The following is a 25,782-nucleotide window of genomic DNA, read 5'->3' on the forward strand; positions in this document are numbered from 1 at the left end:
ACCAGGGTGGGCAGGGTGCCCATTATTGCATCTGTGGTGTGTCAGAGGTGTCGGGGGACAATACGCGGTAATCGTGCTGTGCCGCCCACTGGGTTAGAAGCCCAATTGAACAAAAAATGCTAAATTCACCTCGCTGTGACCTCGCAGCGAGGCGAGAGGGGACGCGGGCTGGGGGCAGAAAACCCACCCGCGATAGGATGGGTGCGAGGGGCAGGCGCGGTCCGCGCTCCTGCCTCACCTCGGCTCGGGCTCGGTCTCACCGATCACCTACAACAATGGAAACGATCGCGCACCGGCACCGACCCTGCCCCTCGACCCTCGGGGACCAGACCTCGCATCCCCCTTCCCGCCGAGTCGCTGCCACTCCCGCCATCCCCCCGTCCCCGTCCCCCGGGCTTCGCCCCCGCGCCCCCACCTCCATCCCGCTCGCTTCCGCGCCCCCCCCCCCTTCCCCCCCGGCTCGGGGACCAGGTACACTTGACGTCAGGATGGCTGTCGTCGTTTTGACGTGTAAACACTCATTTCCATTCCGGCTCCGGAGGGTCTGTGAGCCTCGGGCAGCCGCGCCGGCAGGCAGGCAGGCAGGGCTCCGCTCCGCGCTATCGCGTAGCAACGCGGCGCCGCATCCCGCCCGCATCCCGCCCGCATCCCGCCCGCATCCCTCCCGCGTCCCGCGGCCATGGCCGGGCGGCGCTGGGCCAGCCGGTGCGCGGCCCTGGCCGTGCTCCTGGTAGCCTGGTCCCTGCCCCGAGGAGGCAGCGCCGGGCGGCTCTTCCTCAACGAGTGGGCAGCGGAAATCCCGGCCGGCCCCGACGCTGCCAGAGCCATCGCGGACGAGCTGGACTACGACCTGGTGGGGCAGGTACGGCCGGGTAGGGGACAGCCGCCACCGCGCATCCCGCAGGATGCTCCGCGACGGGGCTCCTTTCCCATCCCGCGAGGCTCCTTCCCTCCCCTCTCCCTCAAACTTGTGCCCGGCTGCCGCCGGCGGAGCTCCGGGGAGTTTAAAGCTCCCGATCCCCCACCACAGCCTCCCCGGGTCCGGGTCTGCCCCTGACGCCCGGCGAGGGACAGCTCTCTCGGAGGGGACAGGGCAGGGCGACTCGGCTCTTCCTCCGGGTACCGGGCGGGGACCTCCGGCTCTCCTTGACGGGAGAGGGCAGGGCGCTCCCGCTCTTGGCGGGACTGGGCAGGGTCGGGCGGGAGGTCCGGCTCTCCCTGGAGGGGTCCAGTCAGGGAAGCTGGCTCTCCCTGAGGAGAACGGACAGAGTCAGTCAGGGCACCCCGCTCCTCCTGAGGAGACCGGCCGGGCACTCCACTGTGCCGCAGGGGACCGGGCAGGGCGCTCGGCTCTCCCCCCCGCAGTCCGGGCAGGAGGAGGAGTGCGCGGGGAGTGTCGGCTACGACCCCGCGCTGCCTCCGCCCCGCCGGCTCCATTGCCATCGCGGGGCTTCTCTCCAGCCATCCCTTGGGAGCTTTTTTTGGGATGCCGTGACGTCAGCGTTGTCAGGGATGAGTAACCGCCGTGAGGGAGCAGATTCTCACCTCCCGGTGAGGGTCCTGTGCCGGGCACGGCGTCCCCCAGCGCTGGGACCCTGCTGCCCCCGGCCCGACCCCGTGGTCGGGGTCGCGATCAGTCCCCCTCCGTACTACTGGTGCTGTCTGCGGGCAGCCCCCTCTGGCCACCTGCCCATCCCCGCTTTAGGGCACGGCCGTGTTCAACGCGCTCCCAAACCCGTAGGTGTGATCCCACCTCTGTGGGTTTGGTCCTCCTGCCCTTGTCACCAGTACATTTGCCCCCACAGCTGTCAATGAGCCGGTCCTTAGGGAAGTGGAGTGTTCAAAGTCAGTGGGGTGCACCTGGCTTGCCCGGTGGCTGGCTGGCTACTGAGCAAGTGAAAATGGTGCTACAGTGGGTGCCTGTACAACCCAGCCCTGCATTGAGGTGTCTGAAGTCGTCCAAAAAGCTTTTCACACCTGTCCAGCAGAAACCCAGGAAAGGCAGATAAAACTGATGTGCAACCTGCCCATCGAAATGTGGCCTTGCCAAGGTGTGTCCATGATTGTAGCGGTCACTAGTACAGGTGCTGTGTAACTTGAGTCCTGTAGTAGTAGCTTGTGTAGCCCAAATGAAATTACTCCCCCAGCTTCTTCTAGCAGCACACAGGCTGAGAGAAGCACTTGTTACTGGAAGAGTGCTTCCTTATTTGGATTAAAATATCTACAGGCTAGTTTCTTGCTCTTTTGTCTTTAAGGCAGTGTGAATTCTTTCAGGTTTTGATTGTTGGTACTTGCTCACAGTGGGGAAATACTTCCTGACAATTAAAGCATGCCTGTGTCTTACAGATTGGATCACTGAAAAACCACTACTTATTCAGACATAAAAGTCACCCAAGACGGTCCCGAAGAAGTGCTATTCATATCACTAAGAGACTTTCTGATGATGAACGGGTAAGTGTTAAATTTATTCTCTTTTTTTGTAATTTTTTTTATTCTGTCTCTTTACCACTAGCTTTGTAAAGAGGTCACAGGCAGGCTTTCCTCATTTTGCAAATCTAATATATTCAGCCATCCATACTCATGCTGAATAATACTTAACTATTCTGTCATTCACAGGCAGAGGCTGACCCTCCCTTACCACATATTTTATGAGAGCTTTCCAAATTAAGATTTAAGATGTGCAGCACCAGAATTTCATATGTTGATGTGCCACTGAAGAAAATGTGAACAGGGAACCAAGGGGCTGGATTCAAAGTAAAAATCCATAGATGCACTAAGTTTAATTAGGCCACGTCTGTGCAATTACCATGTGAATTAGGTTTGATTTAAAGTGACTGAATATTAAGTAAAAAAAAAGAACCAGGGATAAAGGGCTGATGTTCTGCTGGATTGACTTCTACAGTAAGCCAAAATCCCTTCTCAAAGGATCCATCACACATTCCAATGTTGCAATGATATGCCACTGCAATCAGAGAACAGGCAAACTGGAGAGGGGTCTAAGGTATAACCCACTGGTGAAGCAGACCCCTCGTTTGTCTGGCTTTATTTCAGAAAGAAGCATTTCTGTTTGTAACCATAATAAAAAACAGAAGTGCATGACAAATTTAAAGAGCAGACCACAAAGCTGTCAGCCTCTCTTACAAACTACTTGCTGGGAAATGTCACAACAACAACATTTGATTTTAAGATCAGCATTGTTGCAACAATCATTGTGACAATAAGCGCTGTCCAAATCATAGTAACCTAGTTGTCAAACCAGCAAGTTATCATATAAGGACAAATCACTTCAGAATGAGTAATCTTCTATCTGGAGGTTTTAGATGCAAATGTCAGCTAGGAGGAAATATTCTGTGTGGAAAGACAGGGTGTTTGTTTTGCCTGTTTTGTTTCAAAACTGTACAATTTCATCTATTTCCTTGCAAACAGGGACTGGTTTAACAGTTGAAGCTGAAAAAATCCTAACTTGGCAATGTTCAAACCTGCAGATTCAGTCTAAACTAGTTCAAATTTATGTCTACATATATGACCACATGTCCCATGTCATTGTAGTACGATGTTCAGGATCAGAGTTTTGGGTGCAGTCTCTCTCTTTTACTTCATCAAATGAATCTGTTACACAGGGAAGAATGAAAGTGTCCAATGCATCACATTCTAAAATAGTAGCAGAATGGAGTGATTGTATTATATTGCTACCAGACATTTAGATTCAAAGTGCTGAAGGTGATTTGCTAAATTTACTCCAATTTCCATTTTATTTACCATCCAGTATGCAAATTAACTCTGTGAATAAATGAGATGTAATTATGCATTATGTAAGTGTATAAACACAAAGCAATCATGTAACTCTGTAGTTACACAAGGACCTTTGCTCTGAAGAGCTGCTCTTGCTCAGCAGTAGCCTACTTAAAAAGATTTATATTCAACCTTTAAAAAGAGAAAAGGAAATCCTATTTTTGTTTGTATAATGCCTTCATGAATTTTACGGTATGTTAAGTGTGAAAGTTGTGGTAAAACTTGTCTCTAATCTGAATATTTATTTGCTTCCTATAGTGTTTGTTGTAAAACAGATAAAGGCTGTGAATACATTGAAGGGATATAATTATCTGGTTACCTAACTTCTTCTAGTATTTGCACTAGTTTCCAAGTCTACTTTCTTGCAAGTAGATTTGAATTGAGGATTTTTTTACTGCTTTATGTATCAATGATTGGAGATTTGGCATGGGGCCTTCAGCTTCTGCTGGAGATGGATGGCTGGAACATCATCCAGCTGCTGAGTGACAAACATTTTCCTTATTTGCCTGACATATGTGCTTGGGAGTTTCAGCTCATTTCCCTTCAGTGCACTTGCTCACTGTGAAAAGAAATAACAAGCATGGAAGTTGTCAACTGCTAATTACTGTTGGGTGGTGAAGAGGTCAAGCTTTTCTGTGGGCAGGGAAGAGAGATAGAGGTAATTGCTCCAATGTGTGCACAAGTATGTATGGCCTGAGATATCAATAGAGCAGTTTAAAATACCTAAGCTTGTATGGGTATATTCGTCTTCTATGACCAAGATTTGTAGGGGGTTTAGGACTAAATATATAGCAAAGAGAATCATAAACATGTCTAATGCATATACCATTTTAAAGGATTTATGTTCTTGTAGTGAATTTTCATTAGGCTTTCATTAGAAAATTGCATTTTAATCAAATCATACTTTTTAATCATAACTTCTGAGTCATTATTATCTCATATATGGTGATAGATGTCAGAATCATAAAGCTGCTCAATCACAGCAGATAAAAGGAACAGAATCTATTCAGAGCTTGAAAGTAAAAGATTAGATCCAAGGCATGCTCCATGTGAGGCTTGTCACAGGAACTTGGCAACCTTACTGAACCTGAGTTTGCTTTGCCTGCTTGGAATTTGGGATGAAAAGGACCAACCATACCTGCATCAGAGTGACCATACAAGGAACAACTAATAGTGTTTTATTTCCTTTCCAAAAAGAGCACACAGCACAGAGAGAGGCATCATCATCAGGATTTCATCTGAACTGGGTTCAGTAATGCATTCAAGGGCCATACACATTTAAAATACAACCTAGAGCCTTAGAGACTGCTGTGCCTGTGCACAAAGGCTGTGCAACTCATTTGATGCTTTATCAAAGCATGCTGAAGCATTTTGGCTTTAGGTTGCCTTAAGTGGAATTATGCCAGTGATGAAGTTAGTCTAATATTTGTAGCTTGCTAATTGACCATTCTTCTTCAAAACACCACTAGCGAGGAGACTTGGAAGTCTAGCTAGTCTGTGAGTAACAGCATCATTATAATTGCTAGACTAAAGCCAGAGACTCTTTCCTTTTCACTCCCAATAGAGAGTGAATAAAAGATAAATAGGAGAAAGAAGCAGGCCATGGTTTTCCTTGTTTCAGTAAGAACCATTGCTTAGATGACCTTCTAGCCATACTACATGGTTTTATTTGATGTAAAAACCTGCCTTGTATCATTCACAGGTGTTCCTTGTTAACTTGTACTTAATGATTTTCTGTAGAATTGATTCTACAGTATTGTGATTTCACCAAGTTCTCTTCCCTAAATCTCACTGTACTACAGTTTAAATAATCCTCTTCTCTGTACTGAATATTGTTCATTTTGCTTTAGGCACCAAAATCTCTCTGTGTGACAAAAGCCCTTATACTCCAGGTTAAGAAAGTCCCAAATTAAAGAGGTTCACTTATATTTTTACAAATAATTGTAGGTGTCATGGGCAGAGCAGCAGTATGAAAAAAAGCGAACTAAGCGTGCTGCTATGAGAGACTCAGCAGAAAGCTTTTTCAACGACCCTATGTGGAATCAGCAGTGGTATCTGGTAAGTATTTGTTGCCCTGTGGAACTGGGGAAGGTGGTTGTGCCACCAGCTGCACTATTTTACCAGTATCAGAGTGATTGCACCAAAGGTAATAAATGAAGAGTCCTTTTCGTTAGTGTATGCTGTAAAAATGAGTGATCTCTGTGCATAACATTTTCAGGCAATGTTCTCTCTTCTGTGGAATATCACTTCTACAAAGATTCTAGATGGCAATTCAGCTGCTATTTAGTATGGGGGAGGGGGATGATATCACAAATTGTTAACTGTTAAAACCAATTTAATGATAATTTAAAAATATTTGTGGGATTTTGTGTAAGAAGTCCATTACCATATCTGAAGCTGGCCATCTATTTCTTTATTAAAATTGGTAGTGCAGAATACATACACCAGATGAAAACAAAAACATCTGCATTCACACAGCAAGCACTTTCAGCCACATGGACTAGGACTTATATATTAGAGGGTCTCTAAGCTCACTGACATGCTCAAAACCTCAGGGAAAAAAATTTCCTGAGCTCCATAGTTTCTGTCTGCATGTGTCAATTGAGAAATACAGTTGATCACTTAGGTTTTACATGGTTTCTTCCAAAAGCCTGTGTTTCCATTGTGCATCTAGCTGTACCTTCAATCTGGGATTCATTGCTTTCACTCAGAACAGGAATGGGCTTAAAGGGGGGGTATAGCAAATCAGAAAGAAAGATCAAGCACAAATGGGGCACAAGTGGCTGGAAATACTTTTCCTCAATTCATCTTAGAGAAATCACACCAAACTCTAGGCTGCTTTCCTTTATTTGAGCTAGGGAAGATAAATTATAAACCACATAGCATAAAATATTTCCATGAAGATTCCTGCAGACTTTTTCTGAACAGAAAAAAAATTGTTATCTGTAAGAATTCAGCTTTTCTTTGATCAAGAATGTCTGTTTGCTTCCTTGCCCATATCCAAAAAAGCAGGACATTTCCAAGATGTCTATATTAGACAAATACACAAACACACACATGATTCATAAAAGCAGTCAGGGAAAAAAAAAAAAACTGGCAATGTTCTGCTCTCCAGGAGATTTAGTTCCTTTTCCCACCTATTTATAGTTTTCACTACTTTTCCCTCTAGTTTTCACACATGAGAAATAAAAACATGTTGCTTAGCCTTGCTCACAATGAACATTGAAGTTTTCTGATAAAATGCATGAAAGTGTTAGACATTTTCTTCCAAAATACCAAGGTTTTTTGCCTTGTAGTGAATAACTGACTATTACCTTATTTTTATTATTTGATGGCAACAGTTTTAGCTCTATCCTGCGTACCTTCATACATCACCAGGAAAAATATTATTTGATGGATTCAAGAGAACAAAGCTTGAATTCTCATATAATTTCCTGAATGGAAGCAGTCAGATACAGATAGCAGAAAATGAAAGAAATTTCACCCCCATAACAAATTTCTTTTCCTAAGCCTTGTATTTTATGCAGTATTTCTTTGGAAACAAAGACATACAGAAAACCTGCTGTCAGCTAACGTAACTGTGCACAGAGAAACTGTACACAGAGAATGAAAGTGCTTCTTTTTACATCTCTGCTTTTATGGGGGCTGTAAGCATGTTTTCTAAATTACATGTATGTACTTCTCCTTTAGTATTAGAGGGGGAAAATCACCCATTTAGGAGATACTCTTCAAAAAACTTGCTGCAGAAGAGAAGGCTATATATGATTCATACTTCCAGCTGATTTACCACAGGAACAGCAATGAGGGTAGTAAAGAGAAAATTGTGATTCAACACAGTTGCTCCCAACCAAACTACTACCTTAATTGTTTTACCCATTAATTATTTTGCTCTGGCTAACTTTAATGTCCAAGGAGAAAATACACTTGGAGGAAATCCAGATCACTGCACTGCGGGCATTGTCTTGGCTCCTCATCAAATGGAAAGAACAAACATAAGCAGGTCTGATTATTAACCCAGTGTTCCAAAGTCCATGGGTGCATCCCCACCACTCCTTTCAGTTTCTGCTGCCTACTTACAAAAAATACAAGATGTTTTCTGTTTAGGAGTGGTCTTCAGGGATATTCAAACAGCAGGGTAAATCTTTCAGTCCCACAAGTATCTGATGAAATTAATTTTTGTTTTGTATTTGCAAAATTTGAGCAAAATACACAAGTTCTGGCTGAGATTGTTTACAGCATCTTTAGAATACAACTTTGGACCTGTTTGGTATAAATAGATAAAATGCTGATATATTTGAATTCCTTCTGTCCCACAGCAAGATACAAGAATTACTCCATCCCTGCCCAAACTGGATCTCCATGTTATTCCTGTGTGGCAGAAAGGATTCACAGGCAAGGGAGTTGTCATCACAGTCCTTGACGATGGATTGGAGTGGAATCACACTGACATCTATACTAACTATGTAAGCTTGAGCATCAGAATGCTATGAAATACATTAACTCATTGCAAATTTGATAAACAGACACTCTTCCCTAGCTCTTTGTTCTGTAAGTCAGCTCCTGCAGTACAAAGACTGAAATACTTGCCTTAGGCATGATTTGGAACCTGGTCTGTCTGTGTCACACGAAGCTGAATGTCACTTAGCAAGGGTAGCGGGGCAGATATTCTGTTGTTTTGTTTTTCCTTCAGTAGATTTAGTTCCCAGACACATTTGTATGTAGCGGTTTAATGCTAAATTATTAAAGCTCCATGAAAAAGTTATAGAATTGTTAATAGCATCAAATTCTACCAGCTTGATTGCTGCCAATATGAGGCACGTCAAGTAAATAAATACACTCTAGAACCCATTTTGTTAGCAATTTAGAAATGCCTTTTCTAGTTATCTGAATTAATTCTGCTTCTCTTTTTTTTGCACGTAGGACCCAAAGGCAAGTTACGATTTCAATGACAATGATCATGATCCCTTTCCTAGATATGACCCAACAAATGAAAACAAGTGAGTAGCTTCACAGCTGTCTGAAGACAGCAAAACATTACAGTGTTAGTTTGTGTGACAGAAGGTACAAGTGGAAAAATTTCTGTGTAGGTGTCCTGTGGCAAATATTTTGTAAGAGGAAGAATTTGTTTAACAGAAGCACTGGATGGTAGAGCTTGGAAGGGATTTCTGAAGGTCATCTGCTCAAGCAGGGAGCTCTAGAGCCTGCTGCCCAGGATGATCAGGATGGCTTTTGAACACTTCCAAGGAGGGAGAGGCCACAACCTCCCTAGGCAACCTGTGGCAGTGCTCGGTTGCCCTCAATGTAAAGAATCACTATTGGATGCTCAGAAGGAACATCCTGTGTTCCAGTTTACAGGAGCATTCTCACATAACATTGATATAAACACTGGGATAAAATTCCCAGATGAAGAACTTCATAATTATAAACTCCCTGTGACATCCTGAATTTCTTCATGCCACATGCAAGGTGCTGAGGTGTTTCTGCAAGGTGAAGGGAATAATCTATTCTTGTGTCTCTGTGTGTTTCTGGAATGATACTTCCCAAAGTATATTTTAACTTCAATTCTCTGCTTTGCACTGGCAATTATAAAAAAAAAAAAAGTCTCTTCATGGGTCTGTCAGACCTGGGCACGTCCATCATAGTCCAGTTATGGATTTTGTCTATAAGAAAGAGAACAGGAGGGATCTCCCTAGAAGCTGGTACATAAAATAATCAATTTCTTAAACAAATTAGAATGCCACTACTCAGTAAAGATAGCAAGAAATGGATGCATTGGTTCCCTGTTTCCTATCAGACAATACAGTAGCATTCACAACACAAATCATTGTATGAGGGAAAAAAAAAGAAAGTTCAGTCTGACAATAATATATCCATGAATAAAATATTTGAAAAATGGCATTTCTACTTTGTTACAGTGTTATTTTAGAGAAAGAAGCCATTATCTTCTTGTTATGATGTCATTATCTCTTAAATCTACCTGTATTGTCTCTAATCTTTATTAATAAGTAAATGGAATTCAGCCCAGAAGCATTGAGGCATGTCATTGAATAACAATCTGTAGCATTACATAATACAGTGCTCTTACCTTGACACTTGTAGGAAGGCATTCTGTATTGAGGAATTAGAATCACTGATGGAGAAAAAAAATTAATTGCATAGAAAATAGTTTGTTACAAGAAAAAATTAGCAACGGGGATACTTTAAAGGATCACTTTCTGAAATCCTAAATAAATGCAGTAATTTAGAAAAGAAGTATCTAAACATGTGATTAAAAAATATTTGTATCATGTTTCCGTCCAAAATGTTTCTTAGCTCCATAATTTTATGCCATTTTTTCACTCTACTAAAATACTGATACCTGCAGTGAAATTAAAGAAAGCATTTATCATCTCATGAAAATATTTCTTTGAGCATTAAGTAGGTAAAATTATATTTAATGAAGCTTAGGAGAAGTAAGTATTTTTTGTATCACGTAGATACAATTCAACAGCTCTTCAATAACTGCATTGCATTAATTGAAAGGAAGAATTTGAACAAACCAAGGTCCTTGATGAGTCTTTCTGTACAATACAACAAAGCTGTTATGATGTATTCTTTATTCTTGCTGTATTTATTCAGGCATGGGACACGGTGTGCTGGAGAAATTGCCATGCAAGCCAACAACAGAAAATGTGGAGTTGGAGTAGCCTACAACTCCAGGGTTGGAGGTAAGGAAACAAAAATAATTACATGTCTAATATGAATGGAAACAAGACAGATGATGAGTGTTGCCAGATACCATTAGTCTGAAATATGAATGACTGGTCATTCTCAGAAAACATTTATCTTGCAGTATTATAAGCTTCAAAATTCTGTCTGTCAACAGTGCTGAGTGACACCTGTACATGACAGGATTTCTTTAGCGAAGTCTGGAATTTGGTTATTAATAAATAGATAGGTGGAGTATCTAACAACAGCAGCAATAGTATAGATGGGGATGATGATGATAACAACAACAATAATAAAACTATTAATCATAATGTTAAGAATATTAACAACAATTAATAATATTAGCAACAACAATGATAGCAACAATTTATAATTTACCTAGAGTTAAGATAGTATATTTTAAGGAATGAAGAACTAACTACTTATTATTATTTATCCAGGGAAGGTAAGGGATTGAGTAGAGTGAAAGTAGGAGTACACAAAATTATACCCATCAATATTTGCAGCATATTGTTTCCATTTACACAATCACATTCAAAAGGTCATGTCAGTCAAGTCTTGCAAACTGCTGTCCTTTTTGTTTCAACACCTTCCTTCCCTACTGTCACCACACAAATTTGAAAACAAGTAAAGTCTTTCTTGCCCATCAATCAATATCGTACTTTTGGTTTTTAATCAGTGACTCAATCTGTTAGTTGTTTATGAAATAATAATGATGCAAGTATCAGTTGCAAATGGTTATTTAGCTCAGAGGAAGTTATTTGTACAGTCCTTCTTTTTCCATTTTTCCCTCTTTTTCCTTCTAAACTACAGGAGTGGCAATTGACACCCATAACTGTCGTTCCCACCATTTCAGCGTGGTGTTTTGTCAGCTCCCAGTTACTCCACTGAGCTGTCATGGATGTCAGCTTTGCAGTTTCCCATCGCCATAATGCATTATGCTGTCATGATCTGTTTAAATAAAATATCTCACTCATAATATGAAGACGTCAGATTTTCAAAGGAAGGCAAAATGGATGAAGCTGCAAAGATGTCTGGACTCCCACTGTGCCCATATTTTAAGTCTCTTGCATCTACAGAGGAGGTTCTTCCACAGCTATTTGCATATGATCTGTGCTCATTTGCAAATGCAAACTACAGATCTGTGCGGGATGATTTATCTAGAAAAGGGAAATAGCAGCAGGAAAAGCAGTCCAGCAATCCATATTACCCAGCAAGCAGCATACACTTGGGTGGGGAGGAGGAAGAGTGGAAAGTTGAAAGAAATTGTAAGCTGTTAGATGTGACCAGACTGATTAATACCCAGACAAGGGTGTAAGAAAAATATGTTCAAAGAGCAGTGGAAGATAAGAGAAGTCTTTAAAATATTCAGATAAATTTGGAGTGGATAAACACTGGAAGCTTTTTTGATGATCCAAGCTCTACAAGATTCATTTCTCCAGAAGCTGTTTTGGCTGTTTTTCTCCTTTTCTCTTCCTTTTTTTTTTTTTTTTTTTTTTTTTTTTTTTTTTTTTTTTTTAATCCATGAAATAACATATTGCACACTTCTACTCGACATTAGTTCAGGATGACTTCCTTAAGTGGCTGTTTACTTGTAGCAGTTGCCATATTAGACAAATCCAGTGATCCACAGCCAGTGCCTTCTCTCTTGATAGCAATATCTGCTTCAGGGAAAGAAACCCTGACAATGTGGAATACCTTGTTCTCCAACCTTCAGCATCACAGGTTGGTTTAACTTTGCCTTGAGGGGTGAAACAAAACATTCCATTGATTTTTGTTGTTGTTGTTGTTGTTGTTTGTTTTCTGTGGAAATATTGAGTTTAACAGTCCTGAATGTTCTCTCCAGTCACATCAATGCCTGGCCCTATTCTGCAACATTGACCAGTTGCAGCCTCTCCAGTGCTTTGTGGCTGTGAGTACCATGGGCTTCTCTGTGTGCTGTGTGAAGAAAAAATACTCTTCATGCCAGTTTTCAAAGTGACACCTTTAACATTCACCTCTTGGTGTTTGTAGAGCTGAGAAATGTGTATCAATCACCTCTGGTATAAATCAGTATATGTGTATTTTCCTGCATACCTGACCCTACCACTGTGTTATGATATTTCCATGGTGCTGCCATGGAAATTAAATTATTAAGAAGCTCCATTTTACAAAGGACTGGGCTGAGAGTTCGTGTTGCTAAAAATAGCCCTTCTGCCAGACAGATGTGTGTCTGAAATTACCTTGGGCTTTGCCTGCTTTTGATTTTGTGGGACTGGTGATGGGAGCAAGAATAGAAAAGAGTTTATTCAAGAGGACATAATTGGATTCTGATTACGGGAATATTACTGCAGTCATCAAATCCCTGAGTTGACTTGAGCAATCAGGATTTCTGAGGATCGGGAAGGCAAGGCAGTGATTTTTTCCTTGAGCTGTTTTCATCAATGTGGAGTCATTGCTCTTGGGATTTTTTGAGTTTTGTTTTGTTTTGTTTTCCCTTTACTACATTATTTATCCACAGACTTGTCTTTGTCTTTATCTGTGGGAAGTATGTGCACATTACTTGTCACCTTCCCACTATCTCATTATGTGTTGCAAGCTCTCACCTGGGGCTTGCAGTCGCTTTCACACAGGCAGATCTTTGCTGGCACGAGAGAATCTGGAAATTCTGAGCCAACAACAACAAAAAAAAGAGTAATCAAACCATTCTCAGTTTAAGACAATCCTGGGTAACTGGTGTTTTTAGTACCTGAGGCACAGGATATACCTTGGTGCTTTTCCCAGCTTTGTGAGTGATAGTGGAGCAGCTGTGGTAAAGCAGATTAAGTCCCTTGTCTGATTTTAGCACTAATGAATATGAAATAATAAAGCTCAGCTTTATCTCAGAAGTATTAGGAATATTAAGAGGTCAGCCATTCGGGAAAGGAATTATGCTTGCAGTCTTTTTTTCTCTGCTTGATAACATAAAAAAAAGAACAAGACACCGAGCTGCAAGGGTAAGGTTGGAGGTTTTTTGGTTTTGGGTATTTTTGGGTATTTTTGGGGTTTTTTTTGAAATAGAATGACTACATTTTGCCCACTGTCTTTTGTGGAAAATACTAGAAAATGAGTAGTCATGATTCACCAACTGCCAGCAATGGTGCAGCTGCTGTAGTACTAACCTGTCAAATCCAAGGGAACCCAGACATTTTTATTGCTTGTAAACACAGGCTGAATCCTGACTGAGGTGACTCTTATATTGCTGCTTTTGCTGTAAGAGCCATGCCATAGTGGTGATTTTGCCAGATTTCTGGTTTTTCTGCTGTCTTCCAGCATTGGACAGTGGTAGCAGCCCCACTTCAGAGCTGTGGCTTTGCACAGCAAAGGATCCAGTGCAGATGAACCACTGCCTGCACCTGAATTTTAAGTACCACTGTGTTCAGGCTTGCTCTGAAGGAGATTAGATCATGCAGCTCCTAATAAATTGTTAATGACTATGTATCTTTGGATTGCTCACAGCAGAAGAAAATGAGGCAGTAGCAAAACAGTGAGATTTTTTTCCTGTGGTGGAGATTGAAGAGCTGGTGAAATTGCAGTGTCACAGAGACAGCAAAACCTTTAATGACTGTTAGGGACAAATGCTTTGGTCAGAACATTCAGAACTACATCTTTGAACTAAAACTCTTTGAACTCTTACAGATAAAAGTAATGTTGGTAAAACCTATTTAATTTCAGTGGCATTTTAACAGTTGGAGAAGTCTTTGTTGCAGATCTAAGAGAGAAGAAGGAGGAAGAAAGAGAGAATGCAATAGGAAAAAAACAAGAACAGTAAGCAAGACGTCTTCTTTGGTCTTTGTAGAAGGAGAGGAAAAAGTAAATAAGAAGCTAAGAAGATTTTAAGGATTTTTTTTTTTTTTTTTTGTAGAGAAACACCGAGCTTTGCAAATAAAGTCTAACTGTACTGTTTTACACTGACAGGAGCTGTCCTCAATACTTTTTATGTGAACAGCAGTTGGCTGTGGTTGCAGTACTTATGGCTTAATTTTACTGGAAACATTAAACCCAGTTAACTAAGACAAGGAGGAGGGAACAGAAAGTAAATCCACTCTGCTTGCTTTTTTTTTTTTTTTTTTTTTTTTTTTTTTTTCTGTGAAGGTATACGAATGCTGGATGGAATAGTCACTGATGCTATTGAGGCCAGTTCAATCGGTTTCAATCCAGAACATGTGGATATTTACAGTGCAAGCTGGGGTCCCAATGACGATGGTAAAACTGTGGAGGGACCCGGGAGACTGGCACAGAAGGCCTTCGAGTATGGGATAAACCAGGTACTATACTTCAGGAAAAAATAAAGCAAAAACTTTGGCAGAGAAGAGAGTTTTAAAATGGTTGATACCAGAGAAGAAATGAAAATGGTTTGTGCTGTCTTTGCTCAAATATATTTGAATGGACACAGTGTATTTTAATAGTACAGGTGAGAGAAATTTCCAGCCAGAAAGGACTTTTGAGAAAACAACATTAGGGCTTTCTAAACTAGTTTTTAGATGCTAATCTCCATGGATAAGTTTTTTTTTTTTTACTTCCTTAATTTTGATGCCTTGGTCTCACCCTACACCCACCCTTCTCTGCTGCTTGTTTTACACTGAACAGATTGGATTTCTGCACTGAAAGCCCATAAAATTTAATACAAAATTCCTGCGTCATGAATATTTTGCTATGTGAAATAGTGATGCATTTTAGCACCCTGTGGATGAGCTGTATTGTACTAATTGCATTAATTTATAAATTGGTGCATGTCACAATCCAATTAAAGTGCAAATAGTACAAATGCATGATGAGGAGTACTGGGAGCAATATCTTTATGGGTTTCTGTTTGTTCATGTCACACTCTTTGGATCTGTTGGATGATAAATAGGGTGCAAACTGAGAGCTGCCAGGAATTTATTAGTGAACTATTCTAGCTCTTGCCAGTGAGGTGAGAAGATATCTAAACATGGACAGGTACTAATAAAGAGAGGAAGGCTGAAGAATAGAGCGGAGAAGAGAGAAATAGCTTGAAGGACAAGCAAATAGAAAATTTTGGATAAAGGGCAATTAACATGAATAGGCAGAAGGAGAAAATGAGAGAACAATTTAAATGCTGACAGTTGACAAAGATACTCTGAGAGAATAATGGAGATAAACAAGAGAGCTTGTAGCAGGTTATGTGCCCATAGGTAGGTAGCAAGAGAAGAGGGGGAATTAAAGGTGAAAATTAGGCAATAAATATTAATTGGTCTTACTCTGAAAAAGCAGGTTCTTTGGTGGAGGATTTTTTTTTTCAGCTTGTTTTCTTTCTAATGGGGAACAAATTTACCTGTTTGTCTCTCAGGATTCAAGGATTCCTTTTGCAAAGGTCTGTCTGGTTTCCATTCTGCTTAAAGTCAGCCAGTGCTGGGATTGACAACAGCTCTAATCCCTGGATCCTTTTCACTGCTGCCCTGGTGAAGCACCTGGGCACAGGCTTAACCTGAAGAACCAAGGAAGTGTTACCATCACTCTAAGTGAAATCAGAGCAGGTGCTGGGATACACCAGTGCTTTTCTGGACTGCAGAAAAGCAGTCTCAAAGATACTTTGTTCTCAAAGATACTATATAATTTTCTGTACTTGATGTGGCTTGCCTTTACAAATTTAAAACTTGTATCACAGACTACATTTTATTTCTCTTTGCTTTTAATGTTTTAAGTGCTGCAAATATCATTTGCATAAATAACTTAAAATCTCACCTGAGTGGAATGATAAAAAAAAAAATTGTATTCCAGCTGCTGTGGAATATTAAATGTGCATATATTAATCATGAACAACACAAGAAATTCTGCTTGTAACATGAAACCTATTTTTTGTCTCTGAAGAGTGAGTAGAGCTTAAGACTGCATAGTGATGCATGTTTCCTCCGTGATAGTTGTCATGTTTTACATGGTTATGCCTGGAGGCTGGTGATGCTGACCCAGGGATCTGTGAGAGAAGGGAGGGTTTTCAGTGTCCATCACTCATAGGATGAGTGATAACCCATACCTCTGTGAGTACAGGAAAGGAAAATTAAATAACCCCTGATAAACATGCCAAATTTTTTTTTTAAAGGCATTTTTTTCTAGAAATGGTAAGTATAAAACAGCAGCATGTGGAAAAATTTACTCATTGAACACAGACTCTGTTTTTAACTTGAAAACCTGAGGAAAGTTGCTGTATCAGGAACACTAAACCAAGCCTCTGATATTAAGAGTTGTGCTGTAGGGTAAGCAGTGGGATGTTGCAAACAGCTGGTTTATTCTGTCTCTGTCTTCTACAGTGCTTATGGAAATTGCTCCTTTTCTATGTTTGCTGTATTAGGCTTTTTGGGGAAAGGAGCTGCTAAGGATACATTGTGAGATTTGCAATCTCTTTGATAACCGTTCATTTCCTTTTTCATTTTTTCCCTGAGGGTCGAAATGGGAAAGGCTCCATTTTTGTGTGGGCTTCAGGGAACGGAGGTCGTCAGGGTGACAACTGTGACTGTGATGGTTACACTGATAGTATCTACACCATCTCCATTAGCAGTGCTTCTCAGCAAGGGCTTTCTCCCTGGTATGCAGAGAAGTGCTCTTCAACTCTGGCCACAGCATACAGCAGCGGGGATTATACTGACCAAAGAATTGTAAGTTGCTTTTATCAGTTTCAGAACAAACACAAAGGTATGATCTATGCAAATAATAAACAAAACCTGTTAAATGCTTGGCTTCGAGTGCCTGCTTTGTGTTATGTGCTTAGTGCTTTTGTCTGGAAAATTTAAGTGATTTGTAATCCAAAAAGTGATTGTATTCCTCTATTCTTCTAGCTTAAAGCAATGATTGAACAAAATCATTTTGTCGATGCAGTTAAATCAACATGCTGAATTTGTCTGCAGTTTGTGAGCACTGTTTGTGTATGAAAGTGGTCTCTGCATGGTTGGATATGGCACTATTCTTCACATAGGGCAAATGAAGAGAGATTCAGAGTAAAAAGAAAACCTGTGATGTCAGGGCTGCTGTTATACCTTGTTATTACATTTTTTAAGACAAGAGACAGCAAGTACAGTGCCTCCAAATCTTCCAAACTTGGCAAGCAGGCATACCAGTCTGTGTGCCTTCCTTAATTATGCTGAAGAATATTGCTGTGGCACAATAATGTTGAAATATTTGTAATTTCTGTCCAGCCCTGGTAGATGCTAATTTTACAATACTGATGGGGATTAAAACAGTGTCATTCCAAGTTAGCCTGGATATCAGGCTTTACTATGTGGCTTGTCTTTATAGTCAAGATTTAGATAAATGAGCTGATGAATTTGGTGTTTATTCATTGCAAATTATAGTTCTTCTGCTGAAGAGGGAGCAGAACACCAATGCTAATCCTATGAGTAATATCCTAGTAAGCAGTAATTTTGAAAGTTCTAGGCCCAACACAATGATCTGTTTTCATGAATCACCAGTAAGCCTGAAACACTTATTGTGAAAAAATAGACTAAAATAAGATATTCAGAGTGGGAGTATTGTGTTCCAACAAAAAAACGTTTTGATACTAAAATTATAGTTGAAGTAAAAAGAGTGGATTGAAATATGAACAGATTTAAACACTCATCAGATTTCTTCTGCTGGTGAGGAGTGTATTAATACACACCAAGTAAGGGACACACAGTTACATTTGTGAGTGTGGACATGACGGTATTTACAACTGTTTATGGTTTGTTTTTTTTTCTTTTCTGTCAGACAAGTGTTGATCTTCACAATGAATGTACAGAAACTCACACAGGGACCTCTGCATCCGCACCTCTGGCAGCAGGAATTTTTGCTCTGGCGCTGGAAGCAAAGTAAGATGTCACACCATGACCTTTGAAACTTCTTTCTCTCAACCACCCCACTGCACTACCCAAAATGCCTGTTTTAAGAGGCACTACCTCATACTGGAGCTCCACTTTTGTCAGTCAGACCTGTACAGGCTGATGACTAAAACTAAGCAGCTACTTGCCCCAACACCTTCCTAGAAAAGCAGAATCAATGTGAATAAATCATGATCATTGAGGAGTATTTAGTGTATTGGAAACAGCATCTACTGATTTCTGATCAGATGCACCTAAAAGTGAGGGTGCACCTGGATTCAGGAAAATGTGATTTGAAGACAATAGGCTGCAGGAGTTTAAACTAAGCCTCAGCCAATTTACAGATTTTCTGCCAGTGATGAGGCACAAAAGAGAAGGTGCCCAAGCTTGTCTGTCAGAGCAGGCAGGGAGCAGCCAGGTTTGGATCCTGTAGGGCAGGTAGTCAGAATTTAGGCCTTGGGGAAGCTAGGAAAGGACAGGACAATGATTTTTTTCACAGAAAGCACTTTAGGCAGTAGTGAATAGGTTTAATGCTTGTATGGTGTAGATTCAACTCAATTTTCTACTGCACACCCCTTTGGTGACATGAGCCTATATTACATATTAGATATTAAAAAATAGATATTTTAAAGGTAGCGTGAATCACAGATGGAATCAAATAGCCAGTTTTCAAAGCCCAGGTCCTAAAAAAGATGGGTGGGAAATTCTAGTATTGCTATATTGTCATGGTTTGACATTGGCGCAATGCCAGCGCCCCTATGAAAATACACCTTCCCAAATAAATGCTGTGAGATGTTATCAGGAGCAGAGCAGAGCAAGCCTAAGCTTAATAACAAAGGAAAAAAACTTTATTAAACTACTACTACTATAGAAGACACACAAATTAAATCTAGGATGAGGACCCTCTAAAACACCCCTCCTCTTCCTAATTTCTAAAACAACCACCATGAAACATCACCCGGGATTCCTGATCAAATTACCACCCTTCAGATAATCAATACTCAGTCCATCAAGGGAGAGAGAAGTCTCTCTTGCGCCACAGACCCCCCCAGGAAACACAATTGCCAACTCCTGTGTTTCCCTGTCACACACGGCAACTGCCCGGAGAAAATCTGCCAGTGTGACACTCTCCTTTCCATGTCACAGTGCTCTCACCACCGTGCATGGACAGACTGCTCATAGGGCTCCTTTAAGGATGCTTTGCCACGGACCCAAAGAGACAACAGTTCAGCTTCTCATCTTGGGACTACAGTCCCCCCATTTTCCCCTGGGGCCAAGGGTCCAGGAACAGAGATCATCTTCCTGAAGACAGAGGGCATCACCATTCCCTCCTCAGCTTTCTTCTGTTCTTGCCATTCCTGTGGTGTTAGAAGCTGAAGCAGGTCTCCTTGGGTCACCACTGCATCCCCCTAAAATGCAGTCTCTATTGCAGGAGATTTTAGTTCAGTCCGTGGCTAACTAAGAAAAGTCCAGCCAAAAGCTACTTCATCATCTCCTCCCACCTAAAAATTTCTTCTTCTAACATGTCAGGTCCCGGACTGTCTCTCTTCCACTACAAATCAAGGAGGAGTAATATTTTACAAAGCCCTCATTTTCAGGAAAGGGTTAAAAGTTCAGACTCCCTGGACAGCTGAAATCTCTGCTCAGCATTCCCGACTCCCATGCTGGGCATCATCCCCCCTCTTTCTCCTTCTCCTCTGCCTGCAAATCTCCAGGTGCCGTCAGGCTCTCTGTCTCTTTCCCTCTGGGAGGAGGACAAAGGCATCTTCACTTCTCTCCACCCTTCCGTCCAGGAGCTGGCTCGGTTCCAGACCTTCAGCCCCTCGGCCTACCTGGACAAGGCTGCGTGGCTTCCCCTCCCCCACCCAGCCCGTGCCTGGGCGGGGGAGAGTCTGCACTGCTCTCTCTGAAGACCAGAACCAAAGAGAGAGCTCCCTCTCTTTGCAGGTTAAAAGCAAGACTTCTTGCTTTTAACCCCCTGTGTTCTCAGAGGCGTGTCCATACTTTCAGTGGTCACTCCAGGTGCCAATATCCAAACCTGACCACTGATTGGTTTGACCAACTTCCTGAAAAAAAAATTCACTTCCATGTCAAACCACAACATATATTTAAATGCCTGAATTGTTTTGGAGGATTGGACTCTACTCTTGCTAGATCCCTGATCTTCATGGACACAGAAATCTTGTCTGCCCAGAGAAGTATTGTGAGGATAAGTGCAACATGCTCTGTATTCTAAAACAGTGGGATGCTACATGCATTCAAAGCACGTTCTGTTTTAGTCTAGTAATTGATAGAAAATGTAGCCCTGAAAAAAATAATCAGGAACATTTTCCAAACAGCCCAGATCTAACGTGGAGGGATATGCAGCACCTGGTAGTGTGGACCTCAGAATATGATCCACTGTCTGGAAATCCAGGATGGAAAAAAAATGGAGCAGGCCTGATGGTCAACAGCCGATTTGGGTTTGGGCTACTCAACGCCAATGCCTTGGTGGATTTAGCTGATCCCAAGAGCTGGAAAAGTGTACCAGAAAAGAGAGAGTGCATTGTCAAAGACAAGAGCTTTGAACCCAGGTAAGGATTTGCATTACCAGTTACCAAGCTGGTGCCTATTGTAATAAAGCCTGAAGGATTATAGGCTTCACCGACTGCTCTGAACAAGAATAAGTGACTTCTTTTCATTCATTTAGTTTTGCCAGAATGTATTCCCCACAGGCAGGCAAGCAGCATTGCTTCTTGGTTTGTTTTTTTAGTGAAAGACTGATGGAAATCATTTGCATGAAGCCTTAACAAAGACTAAGATTATTATGTCTGCTTGTGCAGACAGTATATGAAAGAATGATGCTGTGAGGCTGAGCCTAATCAGGAAGGCTGTGAATTTTTAGACAACCATCAGAAGACAGATTAAAAGATACTGATGCCTCACAAAGATTTTTAAAAAATAAAAGTGTCTGTAATGGGTCTTAGAAATTCTTCTCCTGTGACAGGCTTGTATGTGTTGAAATCAGGGTGATATATTGAGCTTTAGTAATGTCTGTAGCATTTTCTTATGAAACAAAATTGTGTCAAAGGCTCACTGGAAAGTCTTATCAGCCCCGTGCTAACAGCACGCTCAGCCTGAACAGACAGATTAATTGTCATTAGTCACTGAGCTGGTTAATCAATATGGATATTGAGACTCTTTTTATCTCTATATGTTCGCATATGGATTTTTATCCAGAAAAAAAATCAATTTTAAAGGCTGAAATTATACCATGTGAATGCAACAAAGGTCTGTGCAGAAATATATTGCAGTGTTTCAGAGAGTCACTGCTTGGTAATCTTATTATTTATGCTATTTTACTATCAAATTGTTTTTATGGACTCTGTTTCACAGAATGTTGACCCACTACTGATGTATGCCACACTTGTTCTTCATGTATTTTTATTGCAGTCCTCTATGTTACATTATGAAAACAAAGATCCCATGATACTGAACTTAGAATTATTTATGTGGAGATTTAGATACTCATTCTATTTGGAAGTAAACGGAACTGTGCAGAGAAAGGTATGCAGAATCTCTCTCTGTGCAGAGCATGAACAGCAGACATTACCTTTTTTTGTTGAGCTGGCATTGACTCTTCCTTTCTCATCATTCTGAAATGGCTATTAAACATCTCACTCATGACCAGAATCAAGAGTTCCTGTGGGTAATCAAAGAATTACTTCAATTTTGACAGATTATTAAGAGCAAATGAAGAAGTCATTATTGAAATTCCCACAAAAGCCTGTGAGGGTCAAGAGAACTCCATTGCATCTCTGGAGCATGTGCAGCTCGAGGCAACAATTGAGTATTCCCGTAGAGGTGATCTCCATGTCACTCTGGTTTCTCCATCAGGTATGGGAGGCAAAGACACATTTTGTTTGTTTGCTGTAGCATGTAACATTTACTTCATTAAAAAAAAAAAAAAAAAAAAAAAAAAAAAAAAAAAAAAAAAAATGGTTTTCAGTGGTTAGAGAGAGCTAAATATATAATTGGACAAGTCCACTGAGGATAAAGCATCCAGGGAGCTATAGAGACCCCTCTTCAATCGTCACATGTTCTGGGTTCTTTTTGTGGAAAGAGATTTGAAAATCATACTTCAGAAAATGAAGGAACAGAACACTTTCGCAGAGGCAAGTGGACATATGAAACCTCAGGGCTCCTGACAATGGATTATAGATCAATAATTCTTATCAGACTTCCTGTGATTTAGCAAACTAATGGAAGAACTGAGGATATCTGATTCCCTAGGTTTCATTTCATGCATCTCCCCATAGGTGTATTTAAAAAACCAAAGTGTTTCTGTTAGGCACCTTAGTACAACTGTACTAAATGAGCTAGAATATGGCAAGCTGTCTTGGCAATGTCCTAAAACAACACAAAAAAACCCCTAACCAAACAAAAAAACAAAACAAAACAAACAAACAAAACCAAACAAAAACAAACAAAAGAGATTAAAAATATTATAAACAACTAAGAGTAAAGTCTGTTAGGGAAAAAAAAGACAAGCTTTCACATATGAATTTAAATATCAAGCTGATCTAATTTTTCTGTTTCTAGGTAGCAATCATCAAGTACTGCTGCCTCCACTGCACTATCATTTTGCTTTCACGGTTAAATTGTTTTTCCATTGTTTCTTGCTGTTTTTCTACTTTCCTGCAAAGCATTAGAAGCAAATGTATGTTATTCCTTTTCTGTATTTATGGTGTTACCTTTAAATATATTTAAAAATAGTCACAAGGCTCCTTGGGGCTTCACTGCTCCTTATTATGTAAATATTGCTCCCTTGCTTTTTTCCTTATATATAAACAAGCAAAAAAAATTACTCCTGTGCAGCAGAACCTCTTTTGCTGCAGAAATGCTTTATGAGCTGCAGCATTTTTGTAATAATAACAATGCAAAAGCATTTTTTCAGCCTGTTGGAGGACCAGGCTATGACAATATACATCCACTCACAAAAAAAAAAAACCCGAAACAGTGACAACATCATGGTAAGACTGTGGTTTCATAATACTGCACGAGTTTTACCTTCAAAACTTCCATTTCAGAAGTTCCTTAAATGGCTCATCAGTGGGAAAGACTGATTGTGCCTGACATCATCTCCTTATGCTTCTTTTATGTGCATTCACTACCTTTTCGTGCCAGAGATAGAACACTGAACAAGATGTACCTTCTTGGTGTGACCTAACAGCTTGTGCACTCCTAAGCACTGCTGTAAAAATAATTACAGGAGCCACTGCTAAAGGAGGCACTGCTGAACAGTGTATTTTCCAGGTCACCTCTGCTCTAGGCAGTGTGCAAGCTGACAAATATGAAAAGTAGGAACAGGCATTGCATGGGCAATCAGAGTGTTGATCTTGCACCCACACAGGGACCAGCACTGTCTTACTGGCTGAGAGAGAGAGAGACAAATCTCCCAATGGCTTCAAGAACTGGGACTTCATGTCTGTCCACACGTGGGGGGAAAATCCAGCAGGCACCTGGATTTTAAGAATTACTGATATGGTGAGTATTCCTGTATGCTAACTAGCTGTGTTTGGGAGCTAACACAGATCAAATGATCACTCATCACTATAAAGCACGTTTAGTAATGAGCCTTCTCATAAAGCAAGCTAAATTAGGGGTTATTTAAGATATCCCACTGGGTTAAGGATTAAAGAAAAAAGATAGGGTCAGATTTTCTTGTTCTTTACCTACATGCAAATCACCATTCTCATTTCACTGGCATGTACCTGTCAAAAAAATTTCAGGCCTGTGTTTTTCAGACACACATCACCAAAATTAATCACTTGATAAAGTTTTCTGTGATTCTTGGATTGAAATATGAAGCCAAATTAACATATGGTTAACTAGAAATTCTTTTTTGCAGAAAAGAACACAGCATGGATCTAGTCTTCTCTTGGTCCATGTGCAGTTTTCATTAACTGAGAACCTTTTGAATTAATGATTTTTTGGGGGATCTCAGCAACCTATTCTGATGTATGTATTTCCCTAATTTCTTGCTGAGAGTATCTAGTGCTGAACAACATTTAAGGATTAAAGCTAAGTAGTCTACAGATAAAAAATAAATCAGTTTACTAAAACCACCTGGGGATATGGATTACAACAGCCAGACACCAGAATTACGTTGCTTGATAGGCAACTGAAAAATAATTCCCTTCAAAGAGAGAGTGATCAAGCTCACTCATCTCATTGAAGTTGTCTGTTAATAAGCTTGTCCTTAGGGGTCAGATCTTGCCAAAAACTGAAAGCTTCCTGTTAGACACTGAGCCTTCAGCCCCTATTGGCCTCAAATTGTAAACAGGAGGGTATTGCCAAGTGCTGAGCAGATGGACAAGGCACCAGGAGTAAATATTACTATCAGCAGTGTAGTGTTAATGCTGCAGGCTTATAGATAGCCCCATGGTTACAGATATCCTGCTCTTTGAATGTATTTTTATGGAACAAAGTTAAGAAGAGGATTTTGTTTGTAAATTAGCTCTCATTTCAAGTGAGAACTTCCTGAAATTTACAATAAAGCAAGGTTTTTGTCCTCAAGGTATAATACACTCCTCACCTTGTATGTTTTTGTCTTCTCTGTATTGTCTCTTCCACTTTCTACTTCCACTACTACTTCTATTTGTACTGTCACCAAAATTTATAAATAAACATCTGCTGCTTGCTTCCACACACTGTATTTCAGATTGCTGTTATACACCACATAATAACAAAGAATAGTATTTCACATTATCATTTCCAATGGTAACTTTTACCATTGAATGGTACCAAATTACCAAGGAATGGCCTAGTGAACAAGTTCTAAAAATACAAAATATTACTTCAGTAGCTCCTAGCATTCTGTGTTATTATGACAAAATTCTATTGATGTTTACATGATGAATTAATAATTATGTTACATCAAAATGTGAAAATTTTGAGTGGTTAAGCTATTGTATTAAATCCCACATTCTAATATACTCTGTCTCTACTACATCTGGAGCTTTTGTGCTTATGAATCATACTCTATAGGTAGGTATTGAAAGCCTGATAATTTGCTTTGGTCTCTCTTGTGTACTTTGCATTCAAGTGTCTATTTTGCACTTTTATGTCCTGAGAGCCTTTTCTGATGCCACGCTTGTTTTTCAGTCCAGACGAATACAAAATGAGGGGAGGATTGTAAACTGGAAATTGATTTTGCATGGCACTGCTACCCAGCCTGAACACATGAAGCAGCCACGTGTGTATACATCCTACAATGCTGTGCAGAATGACAGAAGAGGAGTGGAGAAGATGACGGATCTTGTAGAGGTAGAGTTATATTACATTTATTCCTTACATGTTTTTCAGTTTATAAGGAAATGTTGGTTTTTTTGGTTGTTTTTTTTGTTTTGTTTTTTTTTTTTTTTGCCTAGTAAGAAGACACATAATTATTTTGTATTCATTTCATCTAACT

The 25,782-nt window shown here is 40.6% G+C and overlaps 1 protein-coding gene across 1 annotated transcript in view; it reads left to right on the top strand.

The window, feature by feature from the left end:
- Positions 1 to 647: 647 nt before the first annotated feature.
- Positions 648 to 25,782, top strand: part of PCSK1 (proprotein convertase subtilisin/kexin type 1) — a 29,482-nt gene continuing 4,347 nt past the window's right edge. The window contains exons 1-13 of the mRNA XM_053932621.1: positions 648 to 862; positions 2,347 to 2,451; positions 5,740 to 5,850; positions 8,109 to 8,255; positions 8,713 to 8,789; positions 10,411 to 10,499; positions 14,614 to 14,786; positions 16,920 to 17,132; positions 18,220 to 18,320; positions 20,669 to 20,902; positions 22,048 to 22,205; positions 23,722 to 23,855; positions 25,476 to 25,637. Coding sequence (XP_053788596.1) covers positions 680 to 862; positions 2,347 to 2,451; positions 5,740 to 5,850; positions 8,109 to 8,255; positions 8,713 to 8,789; positions 10,411 to 10,499; positions 14,614 to 14,786; positions 16,920 to 17,132; positions 18,220 to 18,320; positions 20,669 to 20,902; positions 22,048 to 22,205; positions 23,722 to 23,855; positions 25,476 to 25,637 — 1,887 coding nt within the window. The 5' untranslated portion in view covers positions 648 to 679. The remainder of the gene's footprint in view (positions 863 to 2,346; positions 2,452 to 5,739; positions 5,851 to 8,108; positions 8,256 to 8,712; positions 8,790 to 10,410; positions 10,500 to 14,613; positions 14,787 to 16,919; positions 17,133 to 18,219; positions 18,321 to 20,668; positions 20,903 to 22,047; positions 22,206 to 23,721; positions 23,856 to 25,475; positions 25,638 to 25,782) is intronic.

This window comes from Vidua chalybeata, chromosome Z (genome assembly GCF_026979565.1).
Source record: "Vidua chalybeata isolate OUT-0048 chromosome Z, bVidCha1 merged haplotype, whole genome shotgun sequence".
NCBI classification, from domain to species: domain Eukaryota; kingdom Metazoa; phylum Chordata; class Aves; order Passeriformes; family Viduidae; genus Vidua; species Vidua chalybeata.